Source organism: Tachysurus vachellii, chromosome 13 (genome assembly GCF_030014155.1).
Source record: "Tachysurus vachellii isolate PV-2020 chromosome 13, HZAU_Pvac_v1, whole genome shotgun sequence".
Lineage (NCBI taxonomy): Eukaryota > Metazoa > Chordata > Actinopteri > Siluriformes > Bagridae > Tachysurus > Tachysurus vachellii.
This window is the reverse complement of record NC_083472.1, coordinates 1,810,001-1,832,500: the sequence shown is the minus strand read 5'-3', so window position 1 is coordinate 1,832,500 and position 22,500 is coordinate 1,810,001. Positions and strand designations below refer to the sequence as shown.

Here is a 22,500-nt window from a genome sequence, read left to right as displayed (position 1 = left end):
ATGAAGGATGAGATGTTTATAGACTCATTTCAAGCTTGAGATGATTAGAATTTGTTTAGATGTGTCTAGAAACGTGATAAATATTCAGATAAATATATTCAATACAATCTCAGGTTCGAATATGATATAGCGTCGTCGAGAGAAACGCAGCGTGAGACGAAATAAACGTAGCGGTTTTATAAACACGGCTCATGAAGAAGTCATTTCATATAATAATACGGATGAGTTTTCTTTTCTTATTTACTTTGATCTCGCTGATTCGCAGCAGCTCAGAAATCGAGACTGGTCTCGGAAGGGTTTTTTTTTTTTTTTTACCGCTTAATAAAAATAAAAGAAGAAAGACAGAAAGCAAAAAAAAAAAACGTCTCGGAGACGGAGAGAAGCTAGGACGAGCTCCAGATCAGCCGTGTTACCAAACAACAAACAAACAGAAAGTCGTGTTTTGTTTTTTTTTTCCTTTGGAAGATGAGTGCAGTTCAGAACTGGACCTGGTTGCCAAATTGAAGGAGTATTAAAGCCTGATAGATAAACCGAAGATTATTGAGAATCTGACCGTTATAATCCATCTACATATGTGTCACACTCATTAGGCATCCTAAATAGGCGCCATGTAATGGGTTAGTCAAGGCGTCTGGTTTTGATCTGTCTGCTCGTGCTGTTAAAAGTGTGATTATACGTTCTGTTCATTGTATTTAAAAACACTGAGATGCAGATTAGTGCGTTCCATCGGCTCCAGGTCTTAATGCCCAGATGTGGAAAAGAAAATACTACGCATAGGAAATATTCCTGACCTCTCAGGGTGTATATTACGTTATATTAGATAGATAGATAGATAGATAGATAGATAGATAGATAGATAGATAGATAGATAGATAGATAGATAGATAGATAGATAGATAGATAGCTGCATGGATGGATGGATGGATGGATGGATGGATGGATGGGTAGATGGGTGGGTGGTTGTAACAGACGGCCGGTTGCTTGATGGACATACTGACAGAAGAATAGATGAATGAATGGATAGATAGTTAGTTGAATAGGTGGATGAATTCATGGAACAATGTATGGATTTATAGATAAATGGATAAATGGACAGACTGACAGAATAGTACTTAGATGGATGAATAAATGGATGAACAGCCACATGAACAGATTCATGCATGATGGATGAATGGATGGACAGTTAGATGAATACATGGATGGATGGATGGATGGATGGATGGATGGATGGATGGAAGGATGGACAAACTGATAGAATGATAGTTACATGGATGAATAAATGGATGGACAGCTAGTTGAATAGGTAGATGGATAGACTGATAGATGGATGGAGGATGGATGGATGGATGGATGGATGGATGGATGGATGGATGGATGGACAGCCAGATGAACAGATTCATAAATGGAGGTATGAATGGAAGGTCAGTTAAATGAATGTATGGATAGATGAATGGATGGACTCCGTCCAGGGTGTATCCTGCCTTGATGCCCGATGACGCCTGAGATAGGCACAGGCTCCCCGTGACCCGAGGTAGTTCGGATAAGCGGTAGAAGATGAATGAATGAATGAATGAATGGACGGATGGATGGATGGATGGATGGACAGCCAGATGAACAGAACATAAATGGAGGTATGAATGGAAGGTCAGTTAAATGAATATATGGATGGATGGATGGATGGATGGATGGATGGATGGATGGATGTGGTAGCCTAGTGGTTAAGGTGCCGGGCTAGCAATCAGAAGGTTGTGAGTTCTATTCCCACTTCCACCAGGCTGCCACTGCTGGGCCCCTGAGCAAGGCCCTTAACCCTCAGTTGTTCAGTTGTATAAAAATGAGATGAAAAAATGTAAGTCGCTCTGGATAAGGGCGTCTGCTAAATGATGTAAATGTAAATGGATGGATGGATGGATGGATGGATTTATGGACAGCCACATGAACAGATTCATGGATGATGCATAAATGGATGGACATTGGATGGATGGATGGATGGATGGATGGATGGATGGACAGACTGACAAAATAGTAGTTAGATGGATGAATAAATGGATGGACAGCTAGTTGAATAGGTGGAAAGGTGGATGGATAAATGGATGGATGAACAGATGGGGGATCCAGGAACAGGCTTGGATTTGTCCATCCCTGATGCAGCCAATCACCACGAGTCATGTGAGAATCTGTATTATGTCGTGCTCACTGGAACTCTCTGGAAGGAGTCTCCAGTGTCTTCAGGGTGAAGCTGGGACTTTTCTGCCATCTTCAGGACAGAGGAGTTTATGCTTATTTGCAATTACTAGATAACACGATAGATAAAATTCCACAACATTAAACGTACCAAAAAAAGTAAAAGTCATTCTTTATTAAATAAATGTTTATATATCACTGGAAAAATAACAGAACTCTGATTCATGGATTATTTTCTAATAACAGCATGACTCATAGTGTTATATTACTTATTCCATATTATTTAATATTACACACTTTCACTGTGTGTGTTTGTGTGTGTGTGTGTGTGTGTGTGTTTAATTACCAACAGCTAGTATCTGCCAATGACATAAACCCCAAATTATAAACCATAATGAAAACATTGTGTGTGTGTGTGTGTGTGTGTGTGTGTGTGTGTGTGTGTGTGTGTGTGTGTGTGTGTGTGTGTGTGTGTGGCCAGATTGATTACTGCATTAAAGATCATAAATCATAAATGAATGATGGGCAAGGAGGTCACCATAGCAACATATTAAAAATGTTTATACTCCGAGCTTCACGCACACACACACACACACACACACACACACACACACACACACACACATACACACACACATACTGTATGCACATGCACAAAACACCTGTGGGTATATAGGAAGTCAACAGCCGCCTTACACAGGAAGTAAAGATAGAGATGCATTCCGAGAGAGAGAGAGAGAGAGAGAGAGAGAGAGAGAGAGAGAGATAGAAAGATAAAGAGAGACAGAGAGAGAGAGAGACAGAGAGAGAGAGACAGAGAGAGAGAGAGAGAGAGAGAGAGAGAGAGAGTTGTTGTATGACCTTGTTGCTGGTTTTCATCATGCTCATCTTCAACCCCTTTCCCTTTTGTGCACATGTATATGCTAGTATATGTTGTGCATGTACAGTATGTGTGTGTCTCGGTGTGTGTGTGTGTGTGTGTGTGTGTGTGTGAGCTGTCCACACAGCTGCAAAACCCCTTTGTCTATGTGTTGTTCTCTTATCTTCCTGTTCCTGTGTTGCTTGGCCAAGCACGTGTGATCGAACAAAATCAGCCTCCGCACAAAATTAGCGTCACTTACAGACGCACACACAAACACACACACACACACATGCGTGCAAACACACACATGCGCGCACACACTCACACAAAGACATCCAGAGCAGAGGGACAGCCATGGTGGGTACAGCACTTCTGCATGTGTGTGTGTGTTTGTGTGTGTTTGAGTGGGAAAGTGTTATTCTTTCCTAATTGCTGTGGGAGTTGTTTTCTATCACTGTTTGTCTTGCTTTTATCCCTCCATCTGTATAGAGGATAGAGATGGATGGATGGATGGATGGATGGATGGATGGATGGATGGATGGATGGATGGATGGATGGATGGATGGATGATAAATACATCACTAGTGAAAGTATTAAGGCAAAGATGAGTGTATGGATGGATAAAACTGGAACAGATGGTGAATGAAGGTTGGGATGGATGGATGGATGGATGGATGGATGGATAGATAGATAGATAGATAGATAGATAGATAGATAGATAGATAGATAGATAGATAGTATACTGACTTACCGGTGAAGAATTAGATGGATGAATGAATGAATGATCACTTGTGGATGGATAAATGGATACTGGAAGAATAAGGGAAGAATCTTTACTGGTGAAAGAATGGAGGATTGGATGGATGGATGGATAGATATATGGATGGAGGGATGCTGTATTAAGGAAGGGTGGAAATAAATGGAATGAATGAATGGTTAATTGTGTACTAAGGATGAATGAGTGCCGATTGATGGAACGATCACAGATTGATGGATGGATGGATAGATGAATTAATGGACGGAGGGACGAATCAATATTTAATCGCTTCACTGATCTCTAACAGCACTTTAAATACTGACTATCAAGATGCTTTGATTAAAATTAAAAGCTAATTCGAAGCATGCGTTTTTATTTATCGAAACGGCCGATATTCTACATTAGCGTTTTGGAAGACGTGAAAGCTTTCAGCAAAAAAAACCCCAAAAAAAACCTGAAAGCCAGCTGTGTTAAATTAAGGGTGGAATTGGGCACAGCAGGGTGACAGAGCTGGAGGAACACACTGATGAGCAGCAGCTTTGGTGTTTTCTAGCATCTAATCTCAGGAAGCTCACAGATCCATCAGAACTGTAAGACTGCCATTGATTTCATTACGTGTGCTCAGATATTTACAAAAGGTCAAAGGTCATGTCAAACCGTTGACTCTGAGAAAGTGTCATTTTCTTCCTTGATTCCTTACTTATAGTAGAGAACATCACTGCACAGAAATGTATATACTGTAGTTATGTACAGTCAGAAGGACGGCCGTGTGTCCGTCTCGTCCCGTTTAGACCGTTTGAACGCTGGGACCCTACGTGCAAGTAGCGAATATATTAGTGCTCATCAGAGTCATATTCACGTGTCGTATTCAAGCATCAAAAAGGTCAACAACACAATAAAAAGCAATAAACCCCTAGGGCGGAGGCGTATAATCAAAACGCACACAGAAGGCAGGTGACACAGAAGGCTAGGAAGACATAAAGAACCAAGAAAAAGTAACACCATGGATTTGCTATTTCACTTCGGGAATTACGAGTCTTCAGATCGAAAAGCAGGTAGGCATGAGGAAGACTGCGCTAGAGCTTCTGTTACATCTCCTTAGTTTTGTCTTTTTTTTAATGTCAATTCAGTCAGCAGATGAGACACTGAGACTGCTGATGGCTAAAAGTGATATAGAGGGATATCAAACAGGATATGAGGAATGTTTTCTTCATACATGTTCCTTTATTTTAATATACAAATGTGTGATACAGATTTAATTAATTTCTAAAAAGTTAGGCTCATACACCTAAATCAACCCCCATGTGCACGAACACACATGAGCACACACACACACACGCACACGGAAATCAGCGAATAACCTTTGTTAAAGTGTGTAAGTTCCAGATCTGTCTGATTCCCTGCGCTCCATGTGTTGTTAATATTATTCATTATTCATCGGGATTTGTTCTGATTTCTAGTTCCTGTTTTTTTCTGATTGCACATTCTCCTCAGCTTTCATCCAAATCCCTTTCTCCGCTTTCCTTCTTGGTTACCTGCAGGTTCGGCAATAATGACAATGAAAAAGATGACAGCGGTGGTGCCACGATTTAACAACCCCCTCTGCGAATGAGAAGTGTTGGATACTATTAAACCCAGGACCGACTGCGTTGTCAGGATGTTCAGATGCTTTAAAAGGTTGTAGAATTTCAGTCCTCCACCAGGCAGCATCACTGGGGAGGGAAAAACGGCATATCTAAAGCCTCGAGCCTGGAGAGACTTTATTATTTCAGCAGGCCATAACAACGGAACCATGTAGAAGATTTTCCAGCTTATAACTGTTGTGGGTTAGCTTTCTAGTTCCTTTTTAAGGTTGATTTATGTTTTATTTCTTTTTCTAAATTAAATTACTGAACCAGACTGCCAAGTAAAAATGGTTCTGCAAACATCCCCCTACCCAAGTGCCTATCTAAGCTTTCTCAGCAACCTGTCTTGGGCCCTGGTTTTCCCCTGTTACTGGATGTTAGACAGGCTCCTTGCTTCATGTGTAGCCACATCACTTGAAAAGCGTAGGCGCTCACAGGACCCCTGCTCCTTCCTGGCCCTTGGAATGTTAATTTCAACACCACTGTACCTAGTACTGCTCCTGGCCTCACTACCATTTGCACTGCTGGGATTCCTGGTCTGGGCACCTCTGCAGGCGTCCCGTCACCCGTATATCTATTCATACCGCAAACCAGACACAAACCGGGCTGAACATGGTACCGTTGCGGGATCTGGGGCAGGAATAAGTGAATGGCGCCCACAGGGTCGCAGTTTTTGCTTCGGCAGTGCCAACGTGTGCCTTCTGCCGGATTCGCTGGCTCGCTTTAACAACTTGGCAGACACACAGCGCAGGGCCCGAGAAGTGGGCAAGCGCATCCGTAATGGTGCGAGTCGACCACAGATCAAGATCTACATTGATTCTCCAACAAACACCTCAATTAGTGCTGTATCCTTCTGCAGCGTGGCCACCCAAGGCTTCCGAAGAACATCCTCACTAGACCACCGTCCAGAACCAACAACAGTAAGTGATGGTGACAGTGATCCTGCTGCAGAGTGTCCTGTGCATTCATCTGGTGGAACGAATACGGACTGTCCCGTTCATAACGAGCAAAGTGTTCCTGAATGTCCATTGCACTCAAATGGGGAAGAAGCATCTTCAGATTGTCCGATCCACCAACTGGCAGATATGCAGGCATCCAGTGATTGTCCAGTCCACTCCACCACAGTGGTCACAAACTCAGAGGATTGTCCCTTGCATCCATCTGGGGTCCAAATCAGTATCACATCGCCTGACCCTGAGCCTTCTGAGGCTGAAGACCAAAATCATCGACCCAGTGAGGGAGACATAGGCAGTATGCACAGTCGCACTGCCTCCCGCGAGTCCTTGACCCGTTTCCATGGTGCCACAGATGGAGGAATCCCATCCAACAATACACTCTCACAGCACCGTACCTCTCTCTTCAAAAGGCCCGTAGGCCGCAAGCGTCGGCACGGGGACGATGGATTTGACCATGAGATCTCAGCCTTTTTTCCTGCCAATTTGGATTTCCTGTGCCTGCAGGAAGTGTTTGACAGACGGGCAACGGAACGGCTCTGCGGGCAGCTGCACCGATATTTCCCGTACATCCTGAGTGACGTCGGACGCTACGGCTGGAAGGGTTGCTGCTCAAGATTCAAGTTCCTAAACAGTGGTCTTCTCTTGGCCAGTCGCTACCCCATCCTAGATGCACATTACGAGTGTTACCCTAACGGCCGTGCAGAGGATGCCCTCGCTTCCAAAGGTGTGCTCTATGCCAAGGTAAGGGAGCTCTTTATGTACATTTGAAGTCATGTAAAGTAATTAAATCAAGTGGAGTGTACAGAAAGGTTCATTTTAGGTTAGTTCTGTTCTTAAGTTTACATTAATTGCTCCCTTGTGGATTTGAACTACCTGCATATACAGTACATTACATTAGGCATATTTCTGTAATTGACCAGGACGTCTTCGCTTCAAAAACTTACAAAAGTTTGATTTTGCTTGACTATCAGGAGACAATCTTTTGTGGTGGTCTTTGCACTGTCTCTTCAGGGGTGTATTTGGCTTTCTGTGGTCAACCTGGTTTGCTGCACACATCAATAGCAGTTGCGCTCTGTTCTTGCAGCCACTTCCTGGCTTTCTGTTTTAAATCGTATGCAAACCTATGCAAATGTGAGGATTCAAGTGACACAGTAGCCTTCAGAGATAAACTCAATCAGCTAGAGTTGAACTGTGATTTTATTTCATTTTTAATTTTCATTCTGTATGTTTAAAGGTTACTGCTTTATTGCTTTATAATTAAATTGCTTCTGTTTAAAAAAAACACCAAATGGTCTTAACCAATCTAAAAATGTTTCCATTTGAAACAAAAGAAATTTTGAAGACCGTGTTGCTTTCTGTTGGTTTGACTTCACAAGCTTGACTGTAAAGAAGAAATCTTGCTGTTAAAGCAGGTCTTGTGCAACTTTTTGCTGGTTTGCTGGTCCCTTGCTTGCAGGCAACATGCATTCGAGTGTAAGCAGTTTTTTAGCAGATGTTTTTAAGTTCAAGGGACATTGCTTTGTCATCACGTCATTAGCATAGACAAAGTCATTTACGTGTAATCACGACGTCGAGGATGCTGCAGTGCCCTCTAGTGGAACTGTTAAAAAAAACGTTAAGACTTTTACTGATTGTAGTTACATTTTACTAGTAGATCAAATATAATAAAAATGTTCAATTCTGGAGGAGCATAACAGGGTTTTGAGTTCAATTGAAACAACATGTGCATACTTTTATCTGAAAGTAAACCTGTACATTGAACCAATACACTATAAAACAGCAAAGAGGCTAATATATTGTAATAAAGTAAATCTTGGGAATTATATAAATAATCCGTTTGAGTATCATAGACTAGCTACATCTTGTGGTGAATATATATATAATTATAAGTCAAAATTCTTGGAGCTATTTGACAGCTCTGATTTCTGCCCACTGATTCAACTACTAGGAGATAACATTTTAAAATCTAACAGGGAGAGATTCGTATTTGACCTAAACACAACTATATGCTAATGATATATACACTAAGTGAGATTCTTTGACATGTTCAAGTTTACTTGAACTTGATGGTTCTCTATCTTCTCAAACTCTCCTACATTATGTAAATGTGGCATTAATCCACTAAAAAAATAAACAATAAACATTTTGTTTAAAATGGTGTAAAATGCCAGCTAGCAATAGAAATAGCAATAGCCTGTGATATATTAGCAACTTAGCCTGTTAACTTTTTGGGCCATTTTCTGGCCCATAAAAATTTTTGACAGGAAAAATATTACAATTCCATGTAACATGACAGGATTTTAATCTCCCATCACTTTGACAAACACAACTCAGCGCTGAAGTGAGAAAAAAATGATGGACTGAGAAGGCGAGAAGAGAATATTTCTCCAAACATTTTTATAATACAATAAAAGTCAGAGTGAAAATTATTATTATTATATTATTTCATTCATTCATTCATCTTCTACCGCTTATCCGAACTACCTCGGGTCACGGGGAGCCTGTGCCTATCTCAGGCATCATCGGGCATCAAGGCAGGATACACCCTGGACGGAGTGCCAACCCATCACAGGGCACACACACACACACACACTCTCATTCACTCACGCAATCACACACTACGGACAATTTTCCAGAGATGCCAGTCAACCTACCATGCATGTCTTTGGACCGGGGGAGGAAACCGGAGTACCCGGAGGAAACCCCCGAGGCACGGGGAGAACATGCAAACTCCACACACACAAGGTGGAGGTGGGAATCGAACCCCCAACCCTGGAGGTGTGAGGCGAACGTGCTAACCACTAAGCCACCGTTCACCCTTATTATATTATTTAAAGCTGAAAAAAATTCCTCATCCCAATTAAACTGGAAGTCTTATTTTTCTGGGAAATTATGAATTACTGTGGAATATGCAATCAATTTTACCTTCATTTGAAATTATATCTTAATTTCTGCAAACGATTTATATTCATATATATATACTGTATATCGTCACTGTCAGACGGAATCCTCGTATCTCCAAAACCGTTATTTTTCAGGAAATTAAAAAAACGCGTACCTTATCTGCAGTGCACAGGGTTTAGTCCGCTCTTTGTTTAGCGATTGTCTTGCGCTAAATTCCCGTCCTCAGATGAGCACCAGAACTAGCGGGGGGTCAAGATTTTTTTTCTTTGAGCCCAGTGTTTTGAAGACATTTACCTCAGAAGACGTGTTGATTCGTTGCGACTCTTCTTGAGGAGAAATATGCCGTGAAGCTCTCCTGCGGAGTGAGGAAGAGGTGGACAGTTGAAGTGTCCAATGGAGTTATGAGATTTGCGCTCAAGCTATTTTCAAGACTTTAGATTGGTTAATAACTTGTAAAAATTACAGACCCACGTGGGGACTGACCAATAGCATCGATATGTGAAAAAATATGAAATTGACCAAATTTATACATACAAGGTTTCCACCCGAAAGCGACGATATATATATTCATATATATACTGTATATATATATATATATTCATATATATATACTGTATATATATATATATATATATATATATATATATATATATATATATATATATATATACATCCTGGCTGAATAGGTACAATCTATTTGTAATCTAAATTCTGTTTTTATGTCACAAACAAGTCAAAAAAGCATGTCACTGTACGTCGTACTGTGAATTTTTTGGGTGCAATGGTTAAATGGTCAAGTGGTTAAAGTGGCCCAGCACTGCCAAGCTGCCACGGTAGGGCCCTTGAACAAGGCCCTTAACCCTCACTGCTCCAGTGGTGCTGTATCATGGCTGAACCCTGCACTGATCTCTAAAGTTGGGATACATAAAGAAAGAATTTTAATGTGCTGTAATGTAGATGTGACAAAAATAACGGATTTTAGCTTCTAATAAAATGTAAATCTCAGGAGCATGAAAATGAGGCTGCCCAAAAACACTGCCAAGCTAGGACACTTTTATAGTTACACACCCAAAACTGCCTCCGTCCCAAAGGGTAATTTTGAGCGGTTCAGAGCAGCCATTGGTCAGGCTCGACTCTGGATGCGAGCTCTGTGAGTACACACGCTGAATAATTTATAACGGTGGCTTTGTAGAGCAGAGCGTCTTTTTGAAGTCTCTCATGCGTAATTCGTAAAGAGAGACGGACTCCTCTGTTCTGATCTTTTGTTCCTTCTGACTGTGGAATTGATGTTGGTTTCTATTATTATTTTGAGCTTTGAGTCGTTCTAACGTGGAGCCGAGTGAAGCCGAGTTTTTCATTGCAGAGGGATTTTTCATGTGGAGAGTGTAGTAATAGGTCATGAATGGTTAGCACTTTAGAGAGAGAGAGAGAGAGAGAGAGAGAGAGAGAGAGAGGGAGAGAGAGAGAGAAAGAGAGAGAGTAAAGTGCAGTAGTGCTCATGTTTATCACCTGAGTCCCTGACTGAACTCCAATTCTGTTGTCAGTGCCTGCCACACAAGCCTGCTAACTGCTGTCTGTGTGTGTGTGTGTTTGTGTGTGTGCTGGGTGTGCGTGTGTGTGTGTGTGTGTGTGCTGGGTGTGCTGTCAACCACTATCAGCCTCTGGCATGCTGTTGCTTAGCAAACGGCACTTACTGTCGTCTCTCTCTCTCTCTCTCTCTCTCTCTCTCTCTCTCTCTCAAACACACACATATACACACACACACACACACACACACACCCAATCACACACCACACACCCAGCGTGCGCGCACACACACACATACGCACACACATGCACACACACATACACAGACACCACACACACACAATCACACACCACACACATACACACACACCCAGCGTGCGCGCACACACACATACGCACACACATGCACACACACATACACACACATGCACACACACATACACACACATGCACACACCACACACAGATACAGCATGCACACACACACACACACACACACACACAATCACACCACACACACACCCAGCGTGCGCGCACACACACAAACGCACACACATGCACACACATATACACACACATACACACACAATCACACACCACACACACCCAGCGTGCGCACACACACATACGCACACACATGCACACACATATACACACACATGCACACACCACACACACATACACACACAATCACACACCAGACACACCCAGCGTGCGCACACACACATACGCACACACATGCACACACACATACACACACATGCACACATCACACACAGATACAGCATGCACACACACACACAATCACACACCACACACACATACACACACACACACACACGCACACATACACACAGATAAACATCGTCAAATCTTCAGGTTTTGTTTTTGCACTTTACCAGGTCCACTTGTGTGTGTGTAGAAGTTGTGTGTGTGTCGCTGTCCAAACTGTTGAATCCTGGACTGTGATTGAACAGAACGAGTCGATTCATTTCCTAGAACAGCAGCTCTGAACGTAGCGCAGCTTCATATCACATTATAATTCTCCTTCTAATGTGTTCTCCTTCCTGAATTAAAAGAAATTGTGTAAATATTGATGTTGTGAAGTCAGAGGTAAAGCTGACAGAGACGTTTACTAGAACTTTTTAGTTTCTCTGAAACATAAAACCCCCTTTTTTTGTCTGAGTAATTAAGAAAATAAAGAAATGACTCTTTCTAGCTGCTAAAACAAAACTGAAAACAGACGCACTATTTTAATCAAACACCACAATACCTAATGTTTTATTGGCTACATAATAAAGCAAGGGCGTGATCAGTCTCTGAAGATCTCTCAGTGGGACTCGTTTACTAATACGACTCTGTCCTTAACGTGAGATTTGATACCTAGTTAGTGTGTAGTTTTGTATATAAATCATCTACAGGGTCATGTGGTGTCTGTGGACTATGCAGCATGAATAATTGAGATTATATCTGGACCTAAGTCAGGTTGCCTGAGGTATCATGAGGCAAGCTGTGTTTAAAAAAAATAAAAAAATTCATAAACAAAATTTCAGACATTTACTGAATATGTTGTATTACAATGTGTGTTTAAATGTAACAGCAGTGTAGAGTTTGGGCTTCTCTTCATGCTGATGGACAGAGGATTGGAAAATGTTATCTGGAGTAATACACACACACACACACACACAAGCTTTGTAATGCTCATGACTCATGACTGTACTGAAGCTGTTTTGGTAGTCCGTGTTTCCTGACACCTTATTAGTGCATATTGGTTTTTCCTTTAATTTGTCAAGATGTGATAAATGAATACGACCGGCAGGCAGCACTGATAAACACGGTGAAGGAAAGAGGCAGGAGAGATGGAGTGAGGAAAGGATGATGAGAGGCAGAATATTAATTAAACTCGTTTCCCATAGGACGCAGCAGCTCTCCAGTTCCAGCCTTCCTGAGAACACACTCATACTCCTTATTATTATTTAAAAGCTGTCTGAGGTCTAAATCAGAACGCAGTCAGCATCTGTGTGTGTGTGTGTGTGTGTGTGAGGAGAGAGAGAGAGAGAGAGACAAGATTGTCTTCTCCTTAGACTGTTGTGTAAGTGTGTGTAGGTGTGTGTGAATGGCCAAGTGTCACTTGGTGTTTGAACCGTGTGTGTCATTCTGTGTCAAAATCTCACTTAAAATTTGTGGTAGAAGTGTGTGTTATTCACCATGTCTCTGATTCTCTCTTACTTTTCAGTAATTGTGTGTGTGTGTGTGTGTGTGTGTGCGTGTCCCAGTTTGTATCTGTCTCCACTTGGTGCCTTAGTCTGTTACTGTATGTGTAAGTGTATGTGGGTGTTTGAGTGCCTGTCTAAGTGTCGCTTAATGTTTGAAATATGTGTCTTGCTCTGTGTGTGTGTGTGTGTGTGTGTGTGTGTGTGTGTGTGTGTGTGTGTGTGTGTGTGTGTGTGTATACACAGTGTTTCCAGGGCCACCATATTAGGTCACTAGGTAGGTGTTCAGTTACTGACTGCAGGCCATCTGTTGCTCTGCACAAAAGTATTGATGCCCCTCGGGCCAATGTGTGTGTTTATTCTACAAACCTACAGCACTTTAATACACACTCCATCCTTATTGCTCTCCTTGTAGGCTTTAGTCTCTAACCACAGTTATACAGAATAAAACTCATCTCTCCAACGTGTGTTTAAAAGTCTATTAAGTTGTATTCATGGGTTATTTCTTATTTTCAAGGACACTTATTTCATTCATTTTCCCAAAGCTTGTACATAAAAGTTACATTATAATGATGAGAGAGTTCCAAGTTCCAAAATGTACAGGATTCGATATCCCATCAGACATGTTTATGTACGATGCACGGTTACAGCCCAGCACGGTTACAGCCCCATAGATACGGGATCGGTGCCATCGTATCTTAATTGTTTCTTGGAGATCGTTATACAATATAAAAAAAATCAGAAATAAATAAAAACTTAATGTCTCTTTAGAATCCAGTGCATCCAAACCCCTCATGCTACTGGTCAAGGATGCAAAGTGTGTGAACTGTGTGTGTATTATCCCTGTTGGTTTGTAGAGTCACGCTGTTTGTTTGTGAACATAATGCTGATGAAATCTTCGAACCAGACCTAAAGTTTCCAGCTCATGAGCTTTGATACTTATAACGATGAACGCAGATGTAAACTGTTTCCTCATTTCAGCCCCTACGTTTGCGGACTCTCTGTGAAGTCTCTGAGCTCAGCGGTGGTACACACTTCCAGCCAAGCATGCATAAGTACCTGAAATATTCATTTCACACTGCAGGACACACACACACACACACACACACACACACACACACACACAGAGAGTCAGAGCCAGAGTGAGACAAGCTGCACCGTGGCAGTGGATTAACTCAATTCCATAATGGAATTAAATTTACGAATCACCACTGAGGATCGTTTACATTTCCTAGCTCCGCCTTTATAAACTGTGCCGCCTGCATTTTATCCATCCGCATTAATTAAGCATCCAGGCTTTTTGCTTTGGCACCAAACCATGTGAGTTAAAGGAGATCTTTCTTACGACTGATCGATTTAATTCACTTGTCTTAGTACTTATAATTCATCTGCACTCTACAGTTACTCTGCATCCAAGCGTCAGACTCACTAGACTACATTTAGTTCTTGTCCGGAGTTTAATAATATAATAATAATAATAACCTTTATTTTGCTATTATTTTGCTATTTTATTATAGTGCCTTTAAAAGTACATCTCAAATCGCTTTACAGTACAAAAGCAAATAAAACAAACAAAAATACACCACATAATATAAAGATTAAAATTAAAGCAACAAGAATAGACGATAAAATAAGCACAATGTAAAATTACAATTAGTCAATTAAAAGCTACCCTAAAAAAATGAGTTTTTAAAACGGCAAGAGATTTTTTTACTTGCCTTATATCAGTTGGTAAAGAATTCCAAAGTTTTGGAGCTAGTGAAGAGAAATTCTCCCATCGATCGAAAACGAGTCAAAGGAACAGTTAAAAGACCAGTTTCAGAAGAACGAATGTCGCGAGATGGAATATAGGGAATTAAAAGCTCAGTCAGATATTGAGGAGCCAATCCGTGTAAGGCCTTGTAGGTAAGCATATGGTAGCCTAGTGGTGTTGGGCTACCAAGGTGTTGGGCTACCAATCGGAAGGTTGTGAGTTCGATCCCAGGTCCACCAATCTGTCACTGTTGGGCCCCTGAGCAAGGCCCTTAACCCTCAATTGCTCAGCTGTATAAAAATTAGATAATGTAAGTCGCTCTGGATATAAGGGCGTCTGCTAAATGCTGTAAATGTAAGCACCAAAATCTTAAAATAAACCCTAAACCTAACAGGAAGCCAGTGCAAGGACTCCAAAACAGGAGTAATACGATCTCTTAACTTTGTTCTAGTTAGAATTCCAGCAGCCGAATTTTGCACTACCTGCAATTTGTTTAAGGTAGCTTTTGACACCCCAGACAACACGGCATTACAGTAATCCGTACGGGAAAACACAAAAGTGTCGAACAGTCTCTCAGCAACACAAAACGACAGCATTGGACGCAATCTGGCAATATTTCTGAGATGGAAGAAAGAGTTTAATATTCAGTACACTGGATTAAATTTTTAGGCCAAATCTGTGTCACCTCACTTTAAAACACACTCAAAAACTTTATGATGTCGTTACTCGGCTGTCGTTTTAGTTTCCAGGTTGTGTGAAGTCATGTGGTACGACCTGTACGCTGAATGGGATATTCTCCACTTCACTCTGTGATGTACTGTCAATTTTTTTATAAACAAGGCGACGCCATTTAAAACCAGCCAATGTTTTATTCTTTGAAGAATGTAATAAAAAAAAACGGACGTTTTCCTGCTTACTAAAAAAAAAAAAAAAGAATAAACACACCACACACAGTCTCAGATGTTGTGTGTAAGAAGGTTTCGTGGTAACGTACAGTACATATTTGTTTATTTCATAATTACTCATAAGCACATAGTCACCTTTGAGTTTTTTTATTTTATTATTGGATGCAGAAAAAGCTTGCTTTAATTCCTGTCTGGCTCTCTGTGCTTTGAAATACGACAGGAGGAGGAGGAAAGGAAGCAGGGAGGGTGTTTGGCTGTGTGTGTGTGTGTGTGTGTGTGTGTGTGTGTGTGTGTGTGTGTGTGCCACACAGGAGACGATCTGTCTCTTCGCTGCTGTTTAATCTGCATTAAAAACGAAAACCTGCATCGATCCAAATGACATCAGACTTCACTAAGCCAGTCCTCCATAAATCACCAGTAAGAGGCTGAGAGAGAGAGAGAGAGAGAGAGAGAGAGAGAGAGAGAGAGAGAGAGATGAAACCACAGGCATGGGTTTGCCAAAGGGAAAATTTGATCAGATTAAACAATGAAATATCACAAAACACTTTTAATCAAGAGTAAAATAAATGACATTTATTCCCCAGTCCTTAAAATTCATCTCTTAGAGGTTATGTTGTAGAAGTTACAGATGGAGGCTAAGCTACAGTATTAGCTTTTATGCTTGTGACATTTAGTTAGCTAGCTGTAACATTAACTAGCTGTACGCTGACTCGTTTTTTTGTTGTTCAAATGAGATTTATTTAATTAAACATAGCTTACATTTTTGTCCTGTTGTCATTTAATAAAACATGTAGAATGTATCTTGAAATTAAATATACTTTAAATCTGGTTAGCATTGTGTAATGTATACTAACATTCATTTAGATAGCTAACATGGCTAGCTTGGTAGCCTGTTTTTGTTTGGAAATATGAATCAGGGGATTTATAACACTAGAATATATATAATAGAGAGAGAGAGAGAGAGAGAGAGAGAGAGAGAGCTATATATTCTAAAGTGCACGTAGTTGCTGAACAAGATCAACACTGAATCCGTTAGTATTTAAATCACACTTATATATAGAGAGAGTAATCTACACTCCAGTTAGCGTCTCATATACAAATGCTCTCATCTGTGTGTTCAAACTGGGAAGGCGTAATTACGACGTCAGGTGTGTTCGAGTCATTTCGGTCAGAGCGAGACGGAGTTTCTCTTAATCAACTTCAAAAATGACACCAAGGTTTTAAATGAAGAACAAATAATGTGCATCAGGTGTGTATTGAAAACTCCCTCTCATAATTCCGACTTCATGTTGAACTCATACATAAGACATGACTTGAATGCACCATCATTTTTGAGCTTATTACACAGGGATTACTTTTAAGTTTTTAACGTGGCCAGGATGAAACAATGCTGTGATACAATATCTGGGAAAGAAATGACTACATGTGTATGTTTTGGAGATATTCTTTATTCACAGTCACTTCTGTGATTCATCTCGTAATAAACGAGTACTGTATGTCTCTAATTCAATTCTTTCTAGAAAGTTAAAGGTGGAGTCTCCGTTGTTTGAAAGCCAATGTCAACATTTAAAATCACCAAAACAAACATGCCCCTAACCCAGATGGGTCCCACCCCTGTATTGATAGCTCCGCCCACACATACATATGTAACCCAGGCAACTAATAGAAAGAAATGTGTCTTTATCATAGCTGAAGGGAAGAACAATACGATTGCAGATAAACAAACAAGCAAAAATGACACACAAGCATAATCATGTAAAGGACAAAGACATATATTAGTTCTGTGTAACAAAGTAAAACCAACGTTACTCACCTATCGAGAAGGAAAAAAGCGCCTCGGCGTCTTAAGTAAAGTTGGTCACATATTCACAGATTGGAGTTTCCCGAGTCAATAACTCCTGAGCTAAACACTGTTACTACACAAAACACGGTTGTAGCTGCGTCTCTACATTACTACGATAGAAAAGAGGTGTTATTTGTGTAGTAACAGTGTTTAGCTCAGGAGTTATTGACTCAGGAAACTCCAATCTGTGAATATGTGACCAACTTCCTGCTCCTTCAGTTCTCTCCAGCGCTGGAAAGCTGATCCTATATTAACACGTCCTACTTCTTACCTTATCGTAAGTCTTTCTTCACTTTCTTTCTTTGTTTTTATCCTCCATGTCAATGTTAAAATCGCTTTCTGCTAATGTCACACATGCGCACTGAACACTCTCTCCGCCCATATTGACAAGACACGCCCCTTTTTCTCATTGGCTACACGTTTGTTTTGTATTTGTTTTGTTTGTCGTCCCGATTCAGTTTTCTGAAGCTTTTCTCAAGCGACGGAGACCCCACCTTTAAGGTGTCTCGTTCCACATCTTCCTGCATACTTTTAAAAAATGTTTAAGATTAAATAGAGTTTATTCTTTTGGAAGAATTTGATTATATTCATCTTTATACACTTTCTGTATCAGTAAGAGTCTGTAATATCACTCAGACCTGTCAGGTGTCTCAGGGTGAAGATCCTGTAGCTCCAAAGACACGCAGCATGTCTGAATTGAATTTAACGTAACATCACGCAGATCAACAACGTCCCTGTGTCTCTGCAGGTCCAGGTGGGCACCTCGCATCAGGAGCAGAGGATTGTGGGATACATCACCTGCACTCACCTTCATGCTATAGAAGGTGAGCGACTATGGATACACACATACACACCAAACACACACTTTAAGCACTAAAAGGGAAATTACACGTATTTCTTTTGTGTGTGTGTGTGTGTGCTTGGATCAGAAACGCACCTACACACACAGAACACCTCTCCGACTCAGTCACAGTACTGAAACCCACACACACACACATCTAACTCTTTCTGCACAGATTAATGATCACAGCCCCTCCAACCACCCACACATTCTCTCTCTCTCTCTCACACACTTACATACACACACATATGCAGTGGTGCGTAACCATGGCAATGGGTTGTGACCGAGTTCAGCGTCAGTGCTGCTATTTAAAGGCTGTGGACGTAGGGAAGACAGAGCTCCCTGCTATTCCTGGAGCTTCACACACTCACGTCTGCTAGCGATGCTAATTACAGCGCACTCAGCTTTATCAGCTGGAGTTAGATTTTTACTCTGTAATAAAACACTGTTGTAGTCCTGCAACCTTCGTGTGTGTGTGTGTGTCCTTCTTCATCATGCCAGACACAAAGAGAAAATGCCTACTACAATTTAACTGACAAGTCAGAGGCCACGCCTTCTTTGTTGTGACTGACAGGTTGGCAGCCACGCCTCCTGCCTGGTATTGATAAGTAGAAAGGTCACACCTTTTTGACTGACATGTAGTAAGGCCATGACTTTTTTTGTGATTTGCTGAGAGGCCACACCTCCTTTACTGTGACTGACATGTAAAGAGACCATATCTTCTTTAGAGGCCTCATTTCAGTGCGACAAAAAGGTAGAAAGGCCACACCTCCTTTACTGTAATTGACAAGTAAGCCACACCTTTTTCATTTAGACTGGCAATCAATCAGGAAAGCTTTTATAAGGCTCATAGGCCAGGCCTTCTTCACTGTGACTGACAGCTTAGAGGACACGCCTTCTTCACTGTGACTGACAGCTCAGAGGACACGCCTTCTTCACTTTGACTGACAGGTACGGAAGCCATGCCTTCTTCACTGTGACTGACAGGTACAGAGGACACTCCTTCTTCACTGTGACTGACAGCTTAGAGGACACGCCTTCTTCACTGTGACTGACAGATACAGAGGCCACGCCTTCTTCACTGTGACTGACAGCTCAGAGGCCATGCCTTCTTCACTGTGACTGACAGTTCAGAGGCCACGCCTTCTTCACTGAGACTGACAGACACATAGGCCATGCCTTTTTCACTGTGACTAGCAGGTACAGAGGCCACGCCTACTTCAATGTGACTGACAGCTTAGAGGCCACGCTCGCTTCATTGTGACTGACAGGCACAAAGGTTACGCCTTCTTCACTGTGACTGGCAGGTACAGAGGCCACGCCTATTTCACTGTAACTGACAGCTTAGAGGCCACGCCTTCTTCATTGTGACTGACAGGCACAGAGGCCACACCTTCTTCACTGTGACTGACCGACAGAGACCATGCCTTTTTTTACTGTGACTGACAGCTGAGAGGCCACGCCCTCTTCACTAATTCACACACACAGAGGGCACAAAGGAATTATAATAATATCTCTATGTAATAATGTAACTATAATAAAGTCCAGTCTGTGCTGTCAGTGATGTAGAGAAACTCAAACTCATGTCCTGAATTGATGAACGTTAGTGTTATATAAAGCAGATCTGAGGTTGTGACAGCGCAGAGGAGGCTGTGTGTCGCTCTTTAATCGTCTGTGTACAGTCTCAGCTCACACCACAGCCGTGACTCACAGGCTTTCTGTCTTTAAATACAGCCTGATTTCACCTTAATGCTCAGAGATACACAACATCCCCCACGCACACACACACACACACACACACACACACACACACACACACACAAACACACGCACACAAACACACACACACACAAACACACACACACAAACACACACAAACACACACACACTCACACACACACACACACAAACACACACACTCACACACACACACAAACACACACACACAGAAGCTCTTAGAAATGTGTGCTTTGAGAAGCTCAGGGAACGCTGCACCTTTCATTCCTATATACACATTCACACTCTCTCCCTTGTGAGTTTCTTTTAGTCTTGTTTTTGAATAAGAGCCTGAATTTGTGCATTTACTCCCTCTCCATTTATTTTGTTTACCTTTCATAAGCTTTCCTTTCCTTTCCTTTCCTTTCCTTTCCTTTCCTTTCCTTTCCTTTTTATTCCCTCACTCCTTTCCTTTCCTATTTCCTTTACGTTCTTTTCTTTTCCTTTCCTTTCCTTTTTATTTCTTCACTCCTTTCCTTTTATTTCCTCTTTCCTTTCCTTTCCTTTCCTTTCCTTTCCTTTCCTTTCCTTTCCTTTCCTTTTTATTTCCTCACTCCTTTCCTTTCCTTTCCTTTCCTTTTTATTTCCTCATTCCTTTCCATTTTATTTCCTTGTTACTTCCCCTCCCACTCCTTTCTTTCCTGTTACCTTCCCATCTCTTCTCTTCTCTTCCATTCCCTTCCCTTCTCTTCTAGCAGTGGGTGTATGTATAGAGTATGAATATTTAGAAGATTCCCAGGGTTCCACCAGGGGGCAGTGTTGAGTGAACTTTAGCAGTCTGCCTGTAAAGTAGCTGTCATTAAGAGTTTGTTAATTGTTAATGTAATCTCCGCTGTTACATTCATTGTCTCTCTCGTCCAGGCGACGCGTCGGTGCGCTGTGAGCAGTTGGATCTGCTCCTGCAGTGGGGCACTGAGTTTAGGAGGGTCACGTCTCAATCTGCAGGTCAGGAGAAAGGTATGGAGGACCAGGTCGCCTTCGACGTCATCCTCGGAGACCTTAACTTCGATAACTGCTCCTCGGGTAAGTTCACTGCTGGAAAATATGTCCATCATATATCTAGTAAACTGATTACAATTTTAAGGAACAGATCTAAATGGCCAGCAGAGATTTCTCCAGCTACAACATGTTACAGAAACATGTACAGAAACTTCTGTAACATGTTACGGAAATGTTACAGAAGCCCCAGACAAGAAGTTGTGGGAAAAAATTCAAGTGACAAAAAACTTTAAACCAAGCAGGCAGTAAAACATTACTCATACAAAATAACAGGTAAAATAAGCAGTAGGTTTCTAGAATGTTCTCTGTATGGTCTCAGTGCTTGGCCCCCTAAAATCCTGAACAGTGTCAGTACGGTTTCAGCATTAAAAACCCAAAACTCACCTTCAGAGCTTGGACCCCCAAAAAAATGACAGCAAACTAATTTTATTTGAATAGAATAGAATAGAACGGGGCATAGAAGCCTTTATTATCACCACATATACATTACAGCACAGTGGAATTCTTTTCTTCACATACCCAAACTGAGGAGGTTGGGGTCAGAGTGCAGGGGCAGCTATGATACAGCGCCCCTGGAGCAGGGAGGGTTGAGGGCCTTGCTTAAGGGTCCAGCAGTGGCAACTTGGCTGTGCTGGGCCTTGAACCCCGATCCTCCGATCAACAACCGGTTGAGTCACCACTGCCCTATGGGTTTTCGCACATCCCAGGTTATTATGAGCCTGTGGTCAGAGTGCAGGGGAAGCCATCGTGCGGCACCCCTGGAGCAGGTGAGGTTAAGGGCCTTGCTCATGGACCCAACGTAGATGTCTCAGCAGCTTGTGGGCTTGAACCCCGACCTTCCGATTAGGAACCCAGCGCCTTGACAGCAGGACCATCACGTCCTCACGTGTAGCGCTTTTTACACTGGACAAGCTTTAAGATGGACAGAAAAAGAGAATCAAGTGAAGAGGATTATTGTAGCATATCGTCGCTGTCGGGCGGAAACCTCGTATGTCCAAATTTGGTCAATTTCATATTTTTTCACATATCGATGCTATTGTTCAGTCCCCACGTGGGTCTGTTATTTTTACAACTTATTAACCAATCTAATGTCTTGAAAATAGCTTGAGCGCAAATCTCATAACTCCATTGGACACTTCAACTGTCCACCTCTTCCTCACTCCGTGGGAGAGCTTCGCGGCATATTTCTCCTCAAGAAGAGTCGCAACGAATCGACATGTCTTCTGAGGTAAATGTCTTCACAACACTGGGCTCAAAGAAAAAAAAATCTTGACCCCCACTAGTTCTGGTGCTCGTCTGAGGACAGGAAATTAGCGCAAGACAATCCACTGCAACGCGGACTAAACCCTGTGTAC

The 22,500-nt window shown here is 41.7% G+C and overlaps 1 protein-coding gene across 3 annotated transcripts in view; it reads left to right on the top strand.

The window, feature by feature from the left end:
* smpd3 (sphingomyelin phosphodiesterase 3) overlaps positions 1-22,500 on the top strand; it is a 49,307-nt gene that overhangs the window by 16,116 nt on the left and 10,691 nt on the right. Inside the window, exons 1-4 of one of the 3 annotated variants that reach the window (XM_060885732.1) lie at positions 3,315-3,403; positions 5,345-7,125; positions 18,278-18,353; positions 21,008-21,169. In XM_060885732.1, coding sequence (XP_060741715.1) covers positions 5,716-7,125; positions 18,278-18,353; positions 21,008-21,169 — 1,648 coding nt within the window. In that variant the 5' untranslated portion in view covers positions 3,315-3,403; positions 5,345-5,715. Of the gene's footprint in view, positions 1-3,314; positions 3,404-4,685; positions 4,859-5,344; positions 7,126-18,277; positions 18,354-21,007; positions 21,170-22,500 lie in introns of those variants that run through there. The other 2 variants (XM_060885731.1, XM_060885733.1) reach the window with 2 other exon arrangements.